At 51.9% G+C, this 16584-nt stretch overlaps 2 protein-coding genes across 4 annotated transcripts; one reads left to right on the top strand and one right to left on the bottom strand.

Moving 5' to 3' along the window:
- Positions 1-647: 647 nt before the first annotated feature.
- On the bottom strand, positions 648-11446 carry FUZ (fuzzy planar cell polarity protein). 2 transcript variants are annotated; one of them, XM_056510250.1, is made up of 11 exons: positions 11236-11446; positions 11023-11144; positions 10722-10797; positions 9772-9840; positions 9008-9112; positions 7425-7637; positions 4189-4284; positions 4010-4098; positions 3244-3302; positions 1700-1771; positions 648-890 (listed from the first exon to the last, which is right to left on the bottom strand). In XM_056510250.1, exons 1-11 carry the CDS (start codon positions 11320-11322, stop codon positions 724-726), a joined length of 1155 nt encoding a protein of 384 aa, XP_056366225.1. In that variant the 5' UTR covers positions 11323-11446; the 3' UTR covers positions 648-723. The 2 variants fall into 2 exon arrangements, with proteins under 2 accessions (XP_056366225.1, XP_056366226.1); XM_056510251.1 differs by lacking the exon at positions 9008-9112.
- Positions 11447-11726: 280 nt separating this feature from the next.
- MED25 (mediator complex subunit 25) lies at positions 11727-15558 on the top strand. 2 transcript variants are annotated; one of them, XM_056510408.1, is made up of 4 exons: positions 11727-11762; positions 13970-14115; positions 14709-14754; positions 15419-15558. In XM_056510408.1, exons 2-4 carry the CDS (start codon positions 13982-13984, stop codon positions 15545-15547), a joined length of 309 nt encoding a protein of 102 aa, XP_056366383.1. In that variant the 5' UTR covers positions 11727-11762; positions 13970-13981; the 3' UTR covers positions 15548-15558. The 2 variants fall into 2 exon arrangements, with proteins under 2 accessions (XP_056366383.1, XP_056366384.1); XM_056510409.1 differs by having other exon boundaries at positions 11738-11785.
- Positions 15559-16584: the final 1026 nt, after the last annotated feature.

The raw sequence follows: 16584 nt of genomic DNA, 5'->3' as shown, positions 1-16584 counted from the left end.
AGAGCTGTCCCAGAGCACTCAGGAGTGTTTGAGATTTCATTTTTGGGGTGTCAGGGCTGGCTCAGGGTGCTCAGAAGTGTTTCAGATTTTATTTTGGGGTGTCAGGGCCGTCCCAGGAGTGTTTGAGATTTTATTTTTGGGGTGTCAGGGCTGGCTCAGGGTGCTCAGAAGTGTTTCAGATTTTAGGGGTGTCAGGGCCGTCCCAGGAGTGTTTCAGATTTTATTGTGGGGTGTCAGGGCTGGCTCAGGGTGCTCAGAAGTGTTTCAGATTTTATTTTTGGGGTGTCAGGGATGGCTCAGGGTGCTCAGAAGTGTTTCAGATTTTATTTTTGGGGTGTCAGGGCCGTCCCAGGAGTGTTTCAGATTTTATTTTTGGGGTGTAAGAGCTGTCCCAGAGCACTGAGGGGTGTTTGAGGTTTTATTTTTGGGGTGTCAGGGCTGGCTCAGGGTGCTCAGAAGTGTTTCAGATTTTATTTTTGGGGTGTCAGGGCCGTCCCAGGAGTGTTTCAGATTTTATTTTGGGGTGTCAGGGCTGGCTCAGGGTGCTCAGAAGTGTTTCAGATTTTATTTTGGGGTGTCAGAGCTGTCCCAGAGCACTCAGGAGTGTTTGAGATTTTATTTTTGGGGTGTCAGGGCTGGCTCAGGGTGCTCAGAAGTGTTTCAGATTTTATTTTTGGGGTGTCAGGGCCGTCCCAGGAGTGTTTCAGATTTTATTTTGGGGTGTCAGAGCTGTCCCAGGGCGCTGAGGGCGCTCCGGGCCGTGGCCTGCAGGGGCTGTCGGGGGGTCCCGGGGGGCAGCAGCAGCAGCAGCAGCAGCTCGGGCCGGAGCAGGCAGCAGCCCGTGAGCGACGGCAGCGCCAGGTAACACAGCCTGGCGCCTCGGGGGGGGCCTGGGGGCACCCCAAAATCACTGCAGCCCCCCGGATCCCACACTGACCCCTGGGGGGCACCCCAAAATCACTGCAGCCCCCCGGATCCCACACTGAACCCCTGGGGGGCACCCCAAAATCACTGCAGCCCCCCGGATCCCAGACTGAACCCTCCAGATCCCTGGGGGGCACCCCAAAAATCACTGCAGCCCACCGGATCCCAAACTGACCCCCCGACCCCAAACTGACCCCCCCAAACCCCAAACTGACCCCCTGACCCCAAACTGACCCCCCAGACCCTAAACTGACCCCCCCAAACCCCAAACTGGCTCCCCCTGAACCCAAACTGACCCCCCCAAACCCCAAACTGACCCCCTGACCCCAAAATGACCCCAAACCGCAAACTGACCCCCCCATCCCAAACTGACCCCCCCTGAACCCCAAACTGACCCCTCAAACCCCAAACCGCCCCCCAGACCCTAAACTGACCCCCTGACCCCAAACTGACCCCCCCATCCCAAACTGACCCCCCCAAACCCCAAACTGACCCCCCAAACCCAAACTGAGCCCCTGACCCCAAAACTGACCCTCCTGACCCCAAACTGACCCCCCCAAACCCAAAAGTGACCCCAGAAGTGTCACCCTAGTGTTGGGGTGGGGTCATGGGGGGCCCCCCAAAATCATTCCAACCCCCCAAAACCCTCTGAACCCCCAAATTTCCCCCCTTGGCCACTTCCCAGTCCCCCCAAAAATCCCTCAGCCCCCCCCAAAGAGACCCCAGAGGAGATTTGGGGTGCCCTAGCCCCCCCTTTTCCACCCCCCCCACTCACCCCTGCCCCCCAAATCGGGGCAATATTGGGGGGCCAGGAGGGTGTAGAGGTGCCTGAGGGCATCAGCTGCAGCTGGGGGGGAAATTTGGGGGGTCAGAAGGGTTTGGGGGGGAAATTTGGGGGGTCAGAAGGGGGGATTTGGGGAGGAAATTTGGGGGGTCAGAAGGGCTTGGGGGCGAAATTTGGGGGGGTCAGAAGGGTCTGGGGGATTTTGGGGGGAAATTTGGGGGGGTCAGAAGGGTCTGGGGGGATTCTGGGGGGGAAATTTGGGGGTTTGGGGGTGCAAAGGGAGGAAATTTGGGGGTCCTGGAGGGAGATTTGGGGTCACTTGGGGGGTCTGGGGGGGTTTGAGGAGCAAATCCAAAAGGTTTGAGGAGGATTTTGGGGTGAAATTGGGAGATTTGGGGTTTTTTAGGGTGGAAATTAAGTTTTTTAAGGGGGATTTGGGGTTTTTTTTAGGGGGATTTTGGTTTTTTTTGGGTTTTGGGGGATCCTCAGGAGGAAATTCAAGGGGTTTGAAGAAGATTTTGGGGTGAAATTGGGGGATTTGGGTTTTTTTTAGGAGAATAATTAAGTTTTTTAAGGGTGATTTGGGGTTTTTTTTAGGGTTTGGGGGGATCCTGAGCACCAAATCCCAGAGATTTGAGGAGGATTTTGGGGTGAAACTGGGGGATTTGGGGTTTTTTTAGGGAGGTTTGGGGTTTGTTTTTTTTTTGTTTGGGGGATCCTCAGGAGCAAATCCCAGGGGTTTGAGGAGATTTTTGGGGTGAAATTGGGAGATTTGGGGTTTTTTAGGAGGAAAATTAAGTTTTTTCAGGGAGATTTGGGTTTTTTTAGGGGGATTTTGGTTTTTTTTTTGGGTTTTGGGGCATCCTGAGGACCAAATCCCAGAGATTTGAGGAGGATTTTGGGGTGAAATTGGGGGATTTGGGGTTTTTTAGGAGGAAAATTAAGTTTTTTCAGGGGAATTTTGGGGTTTTTTTGGATTTTGGGGGATCCTCAGGAGCAAATCTCAGGGTTTTGAGGAGTTTTTTGGGGTGAAATTGGGGGATTTGGGGTTTTTTAGGAGGAAAATTAAGTTTTTTCAGGGAGATTTGGGGTTTTTTAGGGGGATTTTGTTTTTTTTTTGGGTTTTGGGGCATCCTGAGGACTAAATCCAAGAGGTTTGAGGAGGATTTTGGGGTGAAATTGGGGGATTTGGGTTTTTTAGGAGGAAAATTAAGTTTTTTCAGGGGAATTTTGGTTTTTTTTTTAATTTTTGGGGGATCCTCAGGAGCAAATCCCAAGGGTTTGAGGAGGATTTTGGGGTGAAATTGGGGGATTTGGGTTTTTTAAAGAGAAGAATTAAATTTTTTAAGGGTGATTTGGGTTTTTTTTAGGGAGGGTTTTGGGGTTTTTTTTGGGTTTTGGGGGATCCTGAGGACCAAATCCCAGAGGTTTGAGGAGGATTTTGGGGTGAAATTGGGGGATTTGGGTTTTTTTGGGTTTGGGGGGTCCTGGAGGAGCAGTGGGGGGGTCAGGGGTCAGATTTTGGGGTGTCCTACCCTGCCCTGCCCCCTTCAGGATCCTGCTCTGGGTCTGGCCCTGATGGATCAGGAGATACCTGGGGGGGGAAAAGAAAAATTTGGGGACCCCCCCAGACCCCCCAAAAACCCCCCAAACTCCACCCAAAGCATTCCAAACACCCCCCCAAAAAAAAACCCTTCAGAACCCCCAAAAAATTCCAAAAACCAGAACCCACCACCCCAAAATTTGGGGGTTCAATCAGCCCCAACCCCCCCCCAAAAAAAATTTAGGGTCGCCCAAAAAATCTCTCAGGAGTTCAGACACTCCCTAAAAATTTGGGGGTTCAAATCCCCCCCAAAAAAAACACATTCAGGGCCTCCCAAAAATTCAGGACCCCCCCCAAAAAAAATTTGGGGGTTCCCAAAAATTCTCTCAGAAATTCAGAAAAAAAATAAAAAATTGGGGGTTCAAACCTCCCCACAAAAAAAATTTTGGGTCTCCCAAAATTCTCTTAAATGTTCAGACTCCCCCAAATTTGGGAGTTCAACCCTCCCCACCCAGAAAAAAAAAAAAATATTCTGGATCTCCCAAAATTCTCTTTAAAGTTCAGACTTCCCCAAATTTGGGGGTTCCCAAAAACCCTCCCAGAAGCTCAACCCCCCCTAAAAAAAAAAAAAAAAAAAAAAATTTCAGGGCCTGCCAAAAATCCAAACCCCTCCTTTCCCAAATTTGGGGGTTCCTCCCAAAATTCTAAAAATTCAGAATCCCCCCCCCAAAAAAAATTTGGGGGTTCCCCAAACTCACCCCAAAACTTCGGGGGGCAGCGGGGGGGGGCGGGGCCGGGCCAGACCCCGGAGCTGCTCCAGGACGGGAGCCCAAAATTGAGGCACGAGCTGGGGGAGAATTTTTGGGGGGTTATTTAAAATTTTGGGGGGTTATTTTTTGGGGGGACCCCCCACCCGGACACCCCAAAATTGGCTCACCTGTGTCAGCAGGTGCTGCAGGGAGGGGCGGGGCCCGCAGAGCAGAGCCACGCCCACCCCCGGCAGCAGCGGCAGCAGCAGCAGCCGGTGAGGGACCTGCGGATTTTGGGGGATTTTGGGAATTTTGGAAATTTTGGGGTGGTTGTGAGAAATTCTGAGTTATTTTCGGGGAGGTTTGGGGGGATTTTGGGTCGTTTTAGGGCAATTTTGGGGTTTTTTGGGGTTAGTTTTGGATAATTTTGAGGCAATTTTGGGGTCAGTTTGGGGAATTTTGGGCTAATTTTGGGTCGTTTTAGGGCAATTTTGGGTCAGTTGAGAGTCAGTTTAGGGTTAATTTTGGGTCAGTTAAGGGTTAATTTTGGAGTAGTTTCTGGGGTAATTTTGGGTCAGTTAAGGGTTAATTTTGGGGAATTTTTGGGGTAATTTTGGGGATAATTTTGGGTCAGTTTAGGGTCAATTTTGGGGAATTTTTGGGGTGGTTGTGAGAAATTCTGAGTTATTTTCGGGGAGGTTTGGGGGGATTTTGGGTCGTTTTAGGGCAATTTTGGGGTTTTTTGGGGTTAGTTTTGGATAATTTTGAGGCAATTTTGGGGTCAGTTTGGGGAATTTTGTGCTAATTTTGGGTCGTTTTAGGGCAATTTTGGGTCAGTTGAGGGTCAGTTTAGGGTTAATTTTGGGTCAGTTTAGGGTAATTTTGGAGTAGTTTCTGGGGTAATTTTGGGTCAGTTAAGGGTTAATTTTGGGGAATTTTTGGGGTAATTTTGGTGAATTTTGGGGATAATTTTGGGTCAATTTAGGGTTAATTTTGGGGAATTTTTGGGGTGTTTTGGGGAATTTTTTTGGGTAATTTTGGGTAATTTTTGGGTTAATTTTGAGTCAGTTTAGGGTAATTTTAGGTCAATTTTTGGGTTAATTTTGGGTCAGTTTAGGGCAATTTTGGAGTAGTTTCTGGGGTAATTTTGGGTTAGTTAAGGGTCAATTTTGGGGAATTTTTGGGGTAATTTTGGTGAATTTTGGGGATAATTTTTGGGGTCAGTTTAGGGTTAATTTTGGGGAATTTTTGGGGTGTTTTGGGGAATTTTTTTGGGTAATTTTGGGTAATTTTTGGGTTAATTTTGGGTCAGTTAGGGTAATTTTAGGTCAATTTTTGGGTTAATTTTGGGTCAGTTTAGGGCAATTTTGGAGTAATTTCTGGGGTAATTTTGGGTCAGTTAAGGGTTAATTTTGGGGAATTTTTGGGGTAATTTTGGTGAATTTTGGGGATAATTTTGGGTCAATTTAGGGTTAATTTTGGGGAATTTTTGGGGTGTTTTGGGGAATTTTTTGGGTAATTTTGGGTAATTTTTGAGTTAATTTTGGGTCAGTTTACGGTAATTTTAGGTCAATTTTTGGGTTAATTTTGGGTCAGTTTAGGGTAATTTTGGAGTAGTTTCTGGGGTAATTTTGGGTCAGTTACGGGTTAATTTTGGGGAATTTTTGGGGTAATTTTGGGGAATTTTCTGGGGATAATTTTGGGTCAGTTTAGGGTCAATTTTGGGGAATTTTTGGGGTGTTTTGGGGAATTTTTTTGGGTAATTTTGGGTAATTTTTGGGTTAATTTTGGGTCAGTTTAGGGTAAATTTAGGTCAATTTTTGGGTTAATTTTGGGTCAGTTTAGGGCAATTTTGGAGTAGTTTCTGGGGTAATTTTGGGTCAGTTAAGGGTTAATTTTGGGGAATTTTTTTGGTAATTTTGGGGAATTTTTTTTGTAATTTTGGGGAATTTTTGGGGTAATTTTGAGGAATTGTTTGGGTTAATTTTGGGTCAGTTTAGGGTAATTTTAGGTAATTTTTGGGTAATTTTGGGTCAGTTTAGGGCAATTTTGGAGTAGTTTCTGGGGTAATTTTGGGTTAGTTAAGGGTTAATTTTGGGGAATTTTTTTGGTAATTTTGGGGAATTTTTGGGGTAATTTTGAGGAATTGTTTGGGATAATTTTGGGGAATTTTGGGGTAATTCTGGGGAAATTTTGGGGTAATTTTGGTGAATTTTGGGGATAATTTTGGGTCAGTTTAGGGTTAACTTTTTGGGGTCAGTTAAGGGTTAATTTTGGGGTCAGTTAAGGGTTAATTTTGGGGAATTTTTGGGGCAATTCTGGGTCAGTTAAGGGTTAATTTTGGGGTCAGTTAAGGGTTAATTTGGGGTCAGTTAAGGGTTAATTTTGGGGAATTTTTGGGGCAATTTTGGGGAATTTTTTGGGGCAATTCTGGGTCAGTTAAGGGTTAATTTTGGGGTCAGTTAAGGGTTAATTTGGGGTCAGTTAAGGGTTAATTTTGGGGACTTTTTGGGGTAATTTTGGGGAATTTTTGGGGCAATTCTGGGTCAGTTAAGGGTTAATTTTGGGGTCAGTTAAGGGTTAATTTTGGGGAATTTTTGGGGCAATTTTTTTGGTCAGTTAAGGGTTAATTTGGGGTCAGTGAAGGGTTAATTTCGCGTCAGTTAAGGATTAATTTTAGGGAATTTTTGGGGAATTTTTGGGATAATTTTGGGGAATTTTTGGGTAAATTTTGGGTCAGTTAAGGGTTAATTTTGGGGAATTTTTGGGGCAATTTTGGGTCAGTTAAGCGTTTATTTTGGGGTCAGTTAAGGGTTAATTTTGGGTCAGTTAAGGGTTAATTTTGGGGAATTTTTGGGGCAATTTTGGGGAATTTTTTGGGGCAATTTTGGGTCAGTTAAGGGTTAATTTTGGGGTCGTTTCTGGGGTAATTTTGGGTCAGTTAAGGGTTAATTTTGGGTCAGTTAAGGGTTAATTTTGGGGAATTTTTGGGGTAATTTTGGGTCCGTTAAGGGTTAATTTTGGGGTCGTTTCTGGGGTAATTTTGGGTCAGTTAAGGGTTAATTTTGGGGAATTTTTTTGGGGCAATTTTGGGTCAGTTAAGGGTTAATTTTGGGGAATTTTTGGGGCAATTTTTGGTCAGTTAAGGGTTAATTTTGGGGTCAGTTAAGGGTTAATTTTGGGGTCAGTTAAGGGTTAATTTTGGGGAATTTTTGGGGTAATTTTGGGTCAGTTAAGGGTTAATTTTGGGGTCGTTTCTGGGGTAATTTTGGGTCAGTTAAGGGTTAATTTTGGGGTCGTTTCTGGGGTAATTTTGGGTCAGTTAAGGGTTAATTTTGGGGAATTTTTGGGGTAATTTTGGGGAATTTTTGGGGCATTTTTTTGGTCAGTGAAGGGTTAATTTCGCGTCACCACGTGACCTCACCCGCGGGCTCCCATTGGGCAGGAACAGCGGCAGGTCACGCGCCCCCGGCCCGAGGGCGCCCCCTGGCGGCGGCCGCAGCAGCGCGCGCAGCTGGGCGGAGTCCGGGCCCGACAGCGCCCCCCAGCGGGCGGTGCCCAGCACGGCCCCGCCCCCCCCCAGCACCAATCCCGCCAAATCCGTCTGGGCGGAGCCCGCGAAACGCTCCAGCCGCTCCTGGATGGCGGGAAAACACAAATTTGGGGGGAGGGGTCACCCCAAAAAATATGAGAGTGGCGGGGGTGGGGGGGGGTGTGGAATTTTGGGGAGCAAAATTTGGGATGGAGCCAAAATCTGGGGACAGCAATGCGACCCCTCCCCCCATAAAACCTCCCAAAATTTGGGGACCCCCCCCCCCCAAAATTCTGCAGAACCCCCTGAGACCCCTCCCCGAATTATGGGGAACAAACCCGGGAAGGGCCAAATTTGGGATTTTTGAGGTCCCTGAGGAAGATTTTTGGGGGTCCCAGAGATGAATTTGGGGTCCCAGAGATGAATTTGGGGTTTTTGGGGTCCCAGGGATGGATTTTGGGGTCCCAAAGATGGTTTTTGGGGTTTTTCGGGTCCCAGGGTTGGGTTTTGGTGTTTTTGGGGTCCCAGGAATGAATTTTGGGGGTTTTGGGGTGGATTTGGGGTTTTTGGGGTCCCAGGTGGATTTTGGGGTTTTTTTTTTGTCTCAAGGATGGATTTTTGGGGTTTTTGGGGTCCCAAGGATGGATTTTGGGGGTCCCAGGGGTGGATTTTGGGGGTCCCAGGGATGGATTTTTGGGGTCCCAGGAGTGGATTTTGGGGTCCCAGGATGGATTTTGGGGTCCCAGGGGTGTTTTTGGGGTCCCAGGATGGATTTTGGGGTCCCAGGGTGGATTTTGGGGTCCCAGGGATGGATTTTGGGGTCTCAGGGGTGGATTTTGGGGTCCCAGGGATGGATTTTGGGGGTCCCAGGGGTGGATTTCGGGGTCCCAGGGATGGATTTTTGGGATCCCAGGGGTGGATTTTGGGGTCCCAGGGATGGATTTTGGGGTCCCAGGGGTGGATTTTGGGGTCCCAGGGATGGATTTTGGGGGTCCCAGGGGTGGATTTCGGGGTCCCAGGGATGGATTTTGGGGTCCCAGGGATGGATTTTGGGGTCCCAGGGTGGATTTTGGGGTCCCTGGGGTGGATTTTGGGGTTTTTGGGGGTCCCAGGGGTGGATTTTTGGGATCCCAGGGATGGATTTTTGGGGTCCCAGGGATGGGTTTTGGGGTCCCAGGGATGGATTTTTGGGGTTTTTGGGGTCCCAGGGGTGGATTTTGGGGTCCCAGGGGTGGATTTTGGGATCCCAGGGATGGATTTTTGGGGTCCCAGGGATGGGTTTTGGGGTCCCAGGGATGGATTTTTGGGGTTTTTGGGGTCCCAGGGGTGGATTTTGGGGTCCCAGGGATGGATTTTGGGGTCTCAGGGGTGGATTTTGGGGTCCCAGGGGTGGATTTTTGGGATCCCAGGGGTGGATTTTGGGGTCCCAGGGATGGATTTTTGGTGTCCCAGGGGTGGATTTTGGGGTCCCTGACCTGCAGCGCCTCCCGGGGGCCGGGGGGGGGGAGGGGGCAGTGGGGGGGGCCGAGCGCCCCTCCCCCCCCGGGGCTCAGGATGGCGTCCAGCAGCCCGAAGCAGCTCTGGGGGAGGAAACTCCCAGTAACTCCCAGTAACTCCCAGTTACCCCCAGCACCCCCCAAAATTCCCTCCCAGTAACTCCCAGTAACTCCCAGTAACTCCCAGTTACCCCCAGCACCCCCCAATCACCCCCCAGGACCCCCTAAAATTCCGTCCCAGTAACCCCCAGTAACTCCCAGTTACCCCTAGGACCCCCAAAATTCCCTCCCAGTAACTCCCAGTAACTCCCAGTTACCCCCAGGACCCCCTAAAATTCCCTCCCATTAACTCCCAGTAATTCCCAGTAACTCCCAGTTACCCCCAGCACCCCCCAAATTCCCTCCCATTAACTCCCAGTAATTCCCAGTAACTCCCAGTTACCCCCAGGACCCCGAAACTCCCTTTCCAGTAACTCCCAGTAACTCCCAGTTACACCCCCGACCCCCCAAATCCCCCCAGGACCCCCCCAAAATTCCCTCCCAGTCCCTCCCAGTTACCCCCAGCACCTCCCAAATTCCCTCCCAGTCATTCCCAGTATCCCCCAGTCCCTCCCTGTTACCCCCAGCACCCCCCAAATTCCCTCCCAGTCATTCCCAGTATCCCCCAGTCCCTCCCAGTTACCCCCAGCACCCCCCAAATTCCCTCCCAGTCCCTCCCAGTATCCCCCAGTGCTCCCAGTTACCCTCAGGTCCCGTTTGAGTCTCTCCACGTTGCGGACGGGCACCAGTTCATCCAGTCCCAGCACCAGCACCTGCGGGACTGGGATGGACTGGGAGCACTGGGAGAGGGGGTGGGGGCACTGGGAGGGACTGGGATGGACTGGGAATGGAACTGGGATGGACTGGGAGCACTGGGAGAGGGGATGGGGGGCACTGGGAGGGACTGGGATGGACTGGGATGGACTGGGAGCACTGGGAGAGGGGATGGGGGGCACTGGGAATGGAACTGGGAGGGACTGGGAGCACTGGGAGAGGGGATGGGGGGCACTGCGAGGGACTGGGATGGACTGGGAATGGAACTGGGATGAACTGGTCCATACTGGGAGGGACTGGGATGGACCAAATGGCCCGGGGGGTGGTTGGGAGTAGAGCCAGACTGGTCCGTACTGGTCTGTACTGGTGTGTACTGGTCTGTGTGGGTTTATACTGGTCCGTACTAGTTTGTACTGGTTTGTACTTGACTGTACTGGTCCATACTGGTTTGTACTGGTCTGTATCAGCCTTTACTGGTCTGTACTGGTCTGTGCTGGTCCATACTGGTTTGTACTGGTCTGTACCAGTCTTTACTGGTCTGTACTGGTCTGTGCTGGTCCGTACTCATTTATACTGGTCTGTACTGGTCCGTACTGGTCCATACTGGTTTGTACTGGTCTGTACTGGTTTATACTGGTCTGTGCTGGTCCGTACTGGTCTGTACTGGCTTATACTGGTCTGTACTGGTCTGTGCTGGTCCGTACTCATTTATACTGGTCCGTACTGGTCCATACTGGTTTGTACTGGTCTGTACTGGTTTATACTGGTCTGTGCTGGTCCGTACTGGTCCGTACTCATTTATACTGGTCCGTACTGGTCTGTACCGGTCCATACTGGTCTGTACTGGTCCATACTGGTTTATACTGGTCTGTGCTCTCACCATGGCGCCGAAGGCGGAGTCCAGGATTCGGGCGGGGCTGGGGGTGGGGGAGGGGCTGAGCAGGATCAGGGTGATGCTGGGGGGGGAGGGGCAAAAGAAGGGGGGTCAGGACCCCCAAAATATCAGCGACCCCAAAATGACCCCGTGACCCAAAATGACCCCCCCAAAATCTCTGTGACCCCAAAATGACCCCTCCAAAATCTCATTGACCCCCCCCAAAACCTGTGACCCCAAAGTGACCCCCCAAAATCAGTGACCCCCAAATGACCCCGTGACCCGCCCATGACCCCGATGACGTCACCTGTTGCCGTAGCCGGCCCAGGCCAGGTGCGCGGTGGGCGTGGCCGCCTCCCGAAGCTCCGCCCCCGCCGCCGCCCCGAACAGGTGAACCCCGTGCAGCGCCCCCACCAACGAGAACGGCACCTGGGGGGGGGGGTCCCCAAAAAACCCGGGGTCATCCAAAGGTCAGGGGGCGGGGTCTGAGCGGGTGTGGCTAAAGGGGGCGTGGTCTCACCTGGGGGCGGGGCGGGCGGCAGAACAGCGGGAGGCCGCTGGCGGTGGCCAGGCCCAGCAGGCAGGGGGCGCTCTCCGCTTCCGCCATGGCCACGCCCAGAGCCACGCCCAGCGCCACACCCTCCTTAACCCCGCCCCTTTTAACCCCTCCCCGCCCGCCGCGCTCGCTCCGCTCCGTTCCCGCCGTTCGCCGCCATGTTTCGCGCGCGGGGCGCGCCGGGAGTGCCGCGGTTGCCACGGTAACGGCAGGAAAGGGCGGGGCTTTCTCTGCAACTCGATTGGTTGAGGCGCGGTTGCCCCGGTAACGGCGGGAAGGGGATTGGTGGAGGTGCGGTTGCCATGGCAATGGCGGTAATGAAGGGGGCGTGGCATAAGCGCTGGCTGCTGATTGGCTCCTTTCCCCCGTTGCCACGGCAACGGGTGTGTCCCGCCCTTGCACGCACAGGCCGGGGCGGTCACGTGACGTTGCGGACGCGAAGGAAAGCACTTCCGGCGCGGCCACTTCCGGTCCGGCGGGATCTGCTGCCGGTAGCGGCTGGGGGGGGTCTCGGGTGGGTTTTGGGGGTCCCGGGGTCACTTTGGGGGTAAAACTTGGGGGGTCTGAGGGGAAATGAGGGGGGAATTTGCGGTTTGGGGGGAATCAGGGGATTAAGGGAGGAACTAGGGGGAAATTGAGGGGTTGAGGGGCGGCTGAGGGGAGGTTTGGGGCGGCTGATGGGGACATCAGCTCCTTCCGTGAGGGAATCGGCCAATTTCGTGAGGGGATCTGCGCCTTTCTGAGGGAATCGGCGAATTTCTGAGAGAAATCGGCGCCTTTTCTGAGGGAATCGGAGAATTTCTGAGAGGAATCGGAGAATTTCTGAGGGAATCGGGGAATTTCTGAGAGGATCGGGGGATTTCTGAGGGAATAGAGGAATTTCTGAGGGGATCGGCGAATTTCTGAGGGAACCGGAGAATTTCTGAGGGAATCGGTGCCTTTTCTGAGGGGAATCAGCCAATTTCTGAGGGAATCGGAGAATTTCTGAGAGGAATCGGCGAATTTCTGAGAGGAATCGGGGAATTTCAGAGGGATTCGGGGAATTTCTGAGGGGAATCGGGGAATTTCTGAGGGAATTGGAGAATTTCTGAGGGGAATCATAGAATTTCTGAGGGAATCAGCGAATTTCTGAGGGAATAGGTGCCGTTCCTGAGGGGAATCGCAGAATTTCTGAGGGAATCAGAGAATTTCTGAGGGGAATCGGGGAATTTCTGAGAGGAATCGGGGAATTTCTGAGGGAATTGGGGAATTTCTGAGGGAACCGGAGAATTTCTGAGGGAATCAGCGAATTTCTGAGGGAATCGGAGAATTTCTGAGGTAATCGGTGCCTTTTCTGAGGGGAATCAGCCAATTTCTGAGGGGATCGGTGCCGTTCCTGAGGGGAATCGCAGAATTTCTGAGGGAATCAGAGAATTTCTGAGGGGAATCGGGGAATTTCTGAGAGGAATCGGGGAATTTCAGAGGGATTCGGGGAATTTCTGAGGGAATCGGAGAATTTCTGAGGGAATCAGAGAATTTCTGAGGGAATCGTGGAATTTCTGAGGGGAATCGCGCCTTTTCTGAGGGGAATCAGCCATTTTCTGAGGGGATCGGAGAATTTCTGAGGGGATCGGAGAATTTCTGAGGGAATAGGCGCCGTTCCTGAGGGGAATCAGAGAATTTCTGAGGGAATCGGAGAATTTCTGAGGGAATCGGGGAATTTCTGAGGGGAATCGGAGAATTTCTGAGGGAATCAGCGAATTTCTGAGGGGATCGGAGAATTTCTGAGGGAATCGGAGAATTTCTGAGGGGAATCAGCGAATTTCTGAGGGGATCGGTGCCTTTTCTGAGGGGAATCAGCCAATTTCTGAGGGGATCAGAGAATTTCTGAGGGAATCGGAGAATTTCTGAGGGAATCAGCGAATTTCTGAGGGAATCTTTCAATTTCTGAGGGAATCAGCGAATTTCTGAGGGAATCGGAGAATTTCTGAGGGAATCTTTCAATTTCTGAGGGGAACCAGCGCCTTTCGTGAGGGGAATCTGCGAATTTATGAGGGGAATCGAGGAATTTCTGAGGGAATCAGCGCCTTTTCTGAGGGAATCGCGCCGTTCCTGAGGGGAATCGGAGAATTTCTGAGGGAATCGGAGAATTTCTGAGGGAATCGGGGAATTTCTATGGGGAATCGGAGAACTTCTGAGGGAATCAGCGAATTTCTGAGGGAATTGGCGCCTTTTCTGAGGGAATCGGAGAATTTCTGAGGGAATCATCGAATTTCTGAGGGGATCGGTGCCTTTTCTGAGGGGAATCAGCGAATTTCTGAGGGAATCAGCGAATTTCTGAGGGGAATCAGGGCCTTTCATGAGGGGAATCGGGGAATTTCTGAGGGGAATCGCGCCTTTTCTGAGGGAATCGTGGAATTTCTGAGGGGAATCGCGCCTTTTCTGAGGGAATCGTGGAATTTCTGAGGGGAATCGCGCCTTTTCTGAGGGAATCGGGGAATTTCTGAGGGGATCGGCGCCTTTTCTGAGGGAATCGGGGAATTTCTGAGGGGAATCGCGCGTTTTCTGAGGGAATCGGGGAATTTCTGAGGGGATCGGCGCCTTTTCTGAGGGAATCGGGGAGTTTCTGAGGGGAATCGCGCCTTTTCTGAGGGGATTTCTGGGGTTTCGGGGCTCGGAGGGGGAATTGGGTCTGGGGGTGACCCGTGTCCCCCCGCAGCCCCCCGGGGCCATGGTGGTGTCGGCGCTGGACCCCCCCGCGCCCCCCGCCATGGTGGCCGATGTCGTGTTCGTCATCGAGGGCACCGCCAACCTGGGGCCGTACTTCGAGTCCCTGCGCAAGCACTACCTGCTGCCCGCCATCGAGTGAGACCCCCGCGCCCCCTCCCCGAAATATCCCACACAGGGAGCCCCAAAAATCCCTCCTGACAATCCTCAGAGCCCCCCAAAAACCTTCCGAGACCCCCACCCTTCGGGATCCTCCCCCAAGCCATTCAGGACCCCTCAAAAAACCTTTCGGGATCCCCCAAATCCCTCAAGACCCCCCCCCAAACTTTTCTGAACCCCCCCAAGAACACTTTAAGACACCCCCAAACCCCTCAAGACCCCCCCAAACCGCTCAAGACCCCCCTAAAACCTCTCAAAACCTCTCTGGGACCCCCAAACCCCTCAATGCCCCCAAAAAACTCCCCCAGAACTTTTCAGAACCCCCTCAAACCTTTTTAGGACCCTCCCCAAAACCCCTCAAGAACCCCCCCAAGACTCCCCAAAGCCCCCCCAAACCTCTCTGGGACCCCCCAAACCCCTTTTGGGACCCCCCCCAGAACTTCCCAAACCCCTCAAGATCCCCCCAAAATCACTCAAGATCCCCCAAAAGTCTTTCAGGGCCCCCCCAAACCCCTCTGGGACCCCCCCAAACCCCTCAGGAACCCCCCCAAACCCTCCCCCCTCCCCTCCAGGTACTTCAACGGGGGCCCCCCGGCCGAGACCGACTTCGGGGGTGACGTGAGTGGGGACTGGGGGGCACTGGGAGGGACTGGGATGAACTGGGATGGACTGGGATGGACTGCTGGGGGTCTCCCCGTTTGCTGGAGGGTTTTGGGGTGACCCCGACCCCCCCTCCCCTTCCTTGGTGCAGTTTGGGAGGTTTTGGGGGGTCTCAGGGGTGGATTTGGGGTCCCTGAGGGGGATTTTTGGGGGTCCCAAAGGTGGATTTGAGGTCCTAGGGATGAATTTGGGATTTTTGGGGTCCCTGGGGGCGATTTTTGGGGTCCCAAGGATGAATTTTGGGTCCCAGGGATGAATTTGGGGTCCCAGTGTGTAAATTTGGGATTTTTGGGGTGAACTTAGGGGGTTTGGGGTGACCCTGACCCCTCCTGCCCAATTTGGGGGTACCCAGTACAGCCTGGTGGTGTTCAACAGGGATTTTTGGGGTTTTTGGGGTGTTCCTGGTGCAGTTTGGGGGATACCCAGTACAGCCTGGTGTTTTTTAGGGTGTTCCCAGTTTGGGGGTACCCATTAAAGCCTGGTGGTGTTTAACAGGGATTTTGGGGATTTTTTGGGGTGTTCCCAGTTTGGGGGTACCCAGTACAGCCTGGTGGTGTTTCACACACAGCCTGGTGGTGTCTAACAGGGATTTTGGGGTTTTTTTGGGGTGTTCCTGGTGCAGTTTGGGGGTACCCAGTACAGCCTGGTGGTGTTCAACACGGTGGATTGTGCCCCCGAGTCGTACGTGCAGTGCCACGCCCCCACCAGCAGCGCCTACGAGTTCCTCACCTGGCTGGACAGCATCCAGTGAGGGGGGTGGGGCTGGGGCAGGAATTTTGGGGGGTGGGGTGAAGATTTTGGGGTGTGGGGTGGAAATTTGGGGGTGTGGGGTAAAAATGAGGGTGGAAACTTGGGGTATAAGGGTGGAAATTTGGGGTATAGGGATGAAAATTTGGGGTGTGGGGTGGAAATTTGGGGTGGGGTAAAAATTTTGGGATATGAGGGTGGAAACTTGGGGTATAAGGGTGGAAATTTGGGGTATAGGGATGAAAATTTGGGGTGTGAGGTGGAAGTTTGGGGTGGGGTAAAAATTTTGGGGTGTGGGGTAAAAATTTTGGGATATGGGGTGAAGATTTTGGGGTGTGGGGTGGAAATTTTGCGGGGTGGGGTAAAGATTTTGGGGTGTGGGGCAAAAGTTTTGGTGGGTGGGGTGAAAATTTTGGGATATGGGGGTGGAAACTTGGGGTATAAGGGTAGAAATTTGGGGTATAAGGGTGGAAATTTGGGGTATAAGGGTAGAAATTTGGGGTATAAGTGTGGAAATTTATGGTATAGGGATGAAAATTTGGGGTGTGGGGTGGAAATTTGGGGTGGGGTAAAAATTTTGGGATATTGGGGTGGAAACTTGAGATACAAGGGTGGAAATTTGGGGTATAGGGGTGGAAATTTGAGGTGTGGGGCAAAAATTTTGGGGTGTGGGGTGAAGATTTTGGGATATTGGGGTGGAAAATTGAGACACAAGGGTGGAAATTTGGGGTATAGGGATGGAAATTTGAGGGGTGGGGCAAAAATTTTGGGGTGTGGGGTGAAGATTTTGGGGTGTGGGGTGGAAATTTTGGGGTGTGGGGTAAAGATTTTGGGGTGTGGGGTGGAAATTTGGGGGTGTGGGGTAAAAAGTTTGGGGTATTGGGGTGGAAACTTGAGATACAAGGGTGGAAATTTGGGGTATAGGGGTGGAAATTTGAGGGGTGGGGTAAGAATTTGGGGGGTGGGGTAAAAATTTTGGGCTGTGGGGTGAAGATTTTGGGGTGTGGGGTGGAAATTTTGGGGTGTGGGGTAAAAATTTTG

Source organism: Oenanthe melanoleuca, chromosome 25 (genome assembly GCF_029582105.1).
Source record: "Oenanthe melanoleuca isolate GR-GAL-2019-014 chromosome 25, OMel1.0, whole genome shotgun sequence".
In the NCBI taxonomy this organism is placed as follows: Eukaryota; Metazoa; Chordata; class Aves; order Passeriformes; family Muscicapidae; genus Oenanthe; species Oenanthe melanoleuca.
This window is presented reverse-complemented; position numbering and strand designations above follow the sequence as displayed.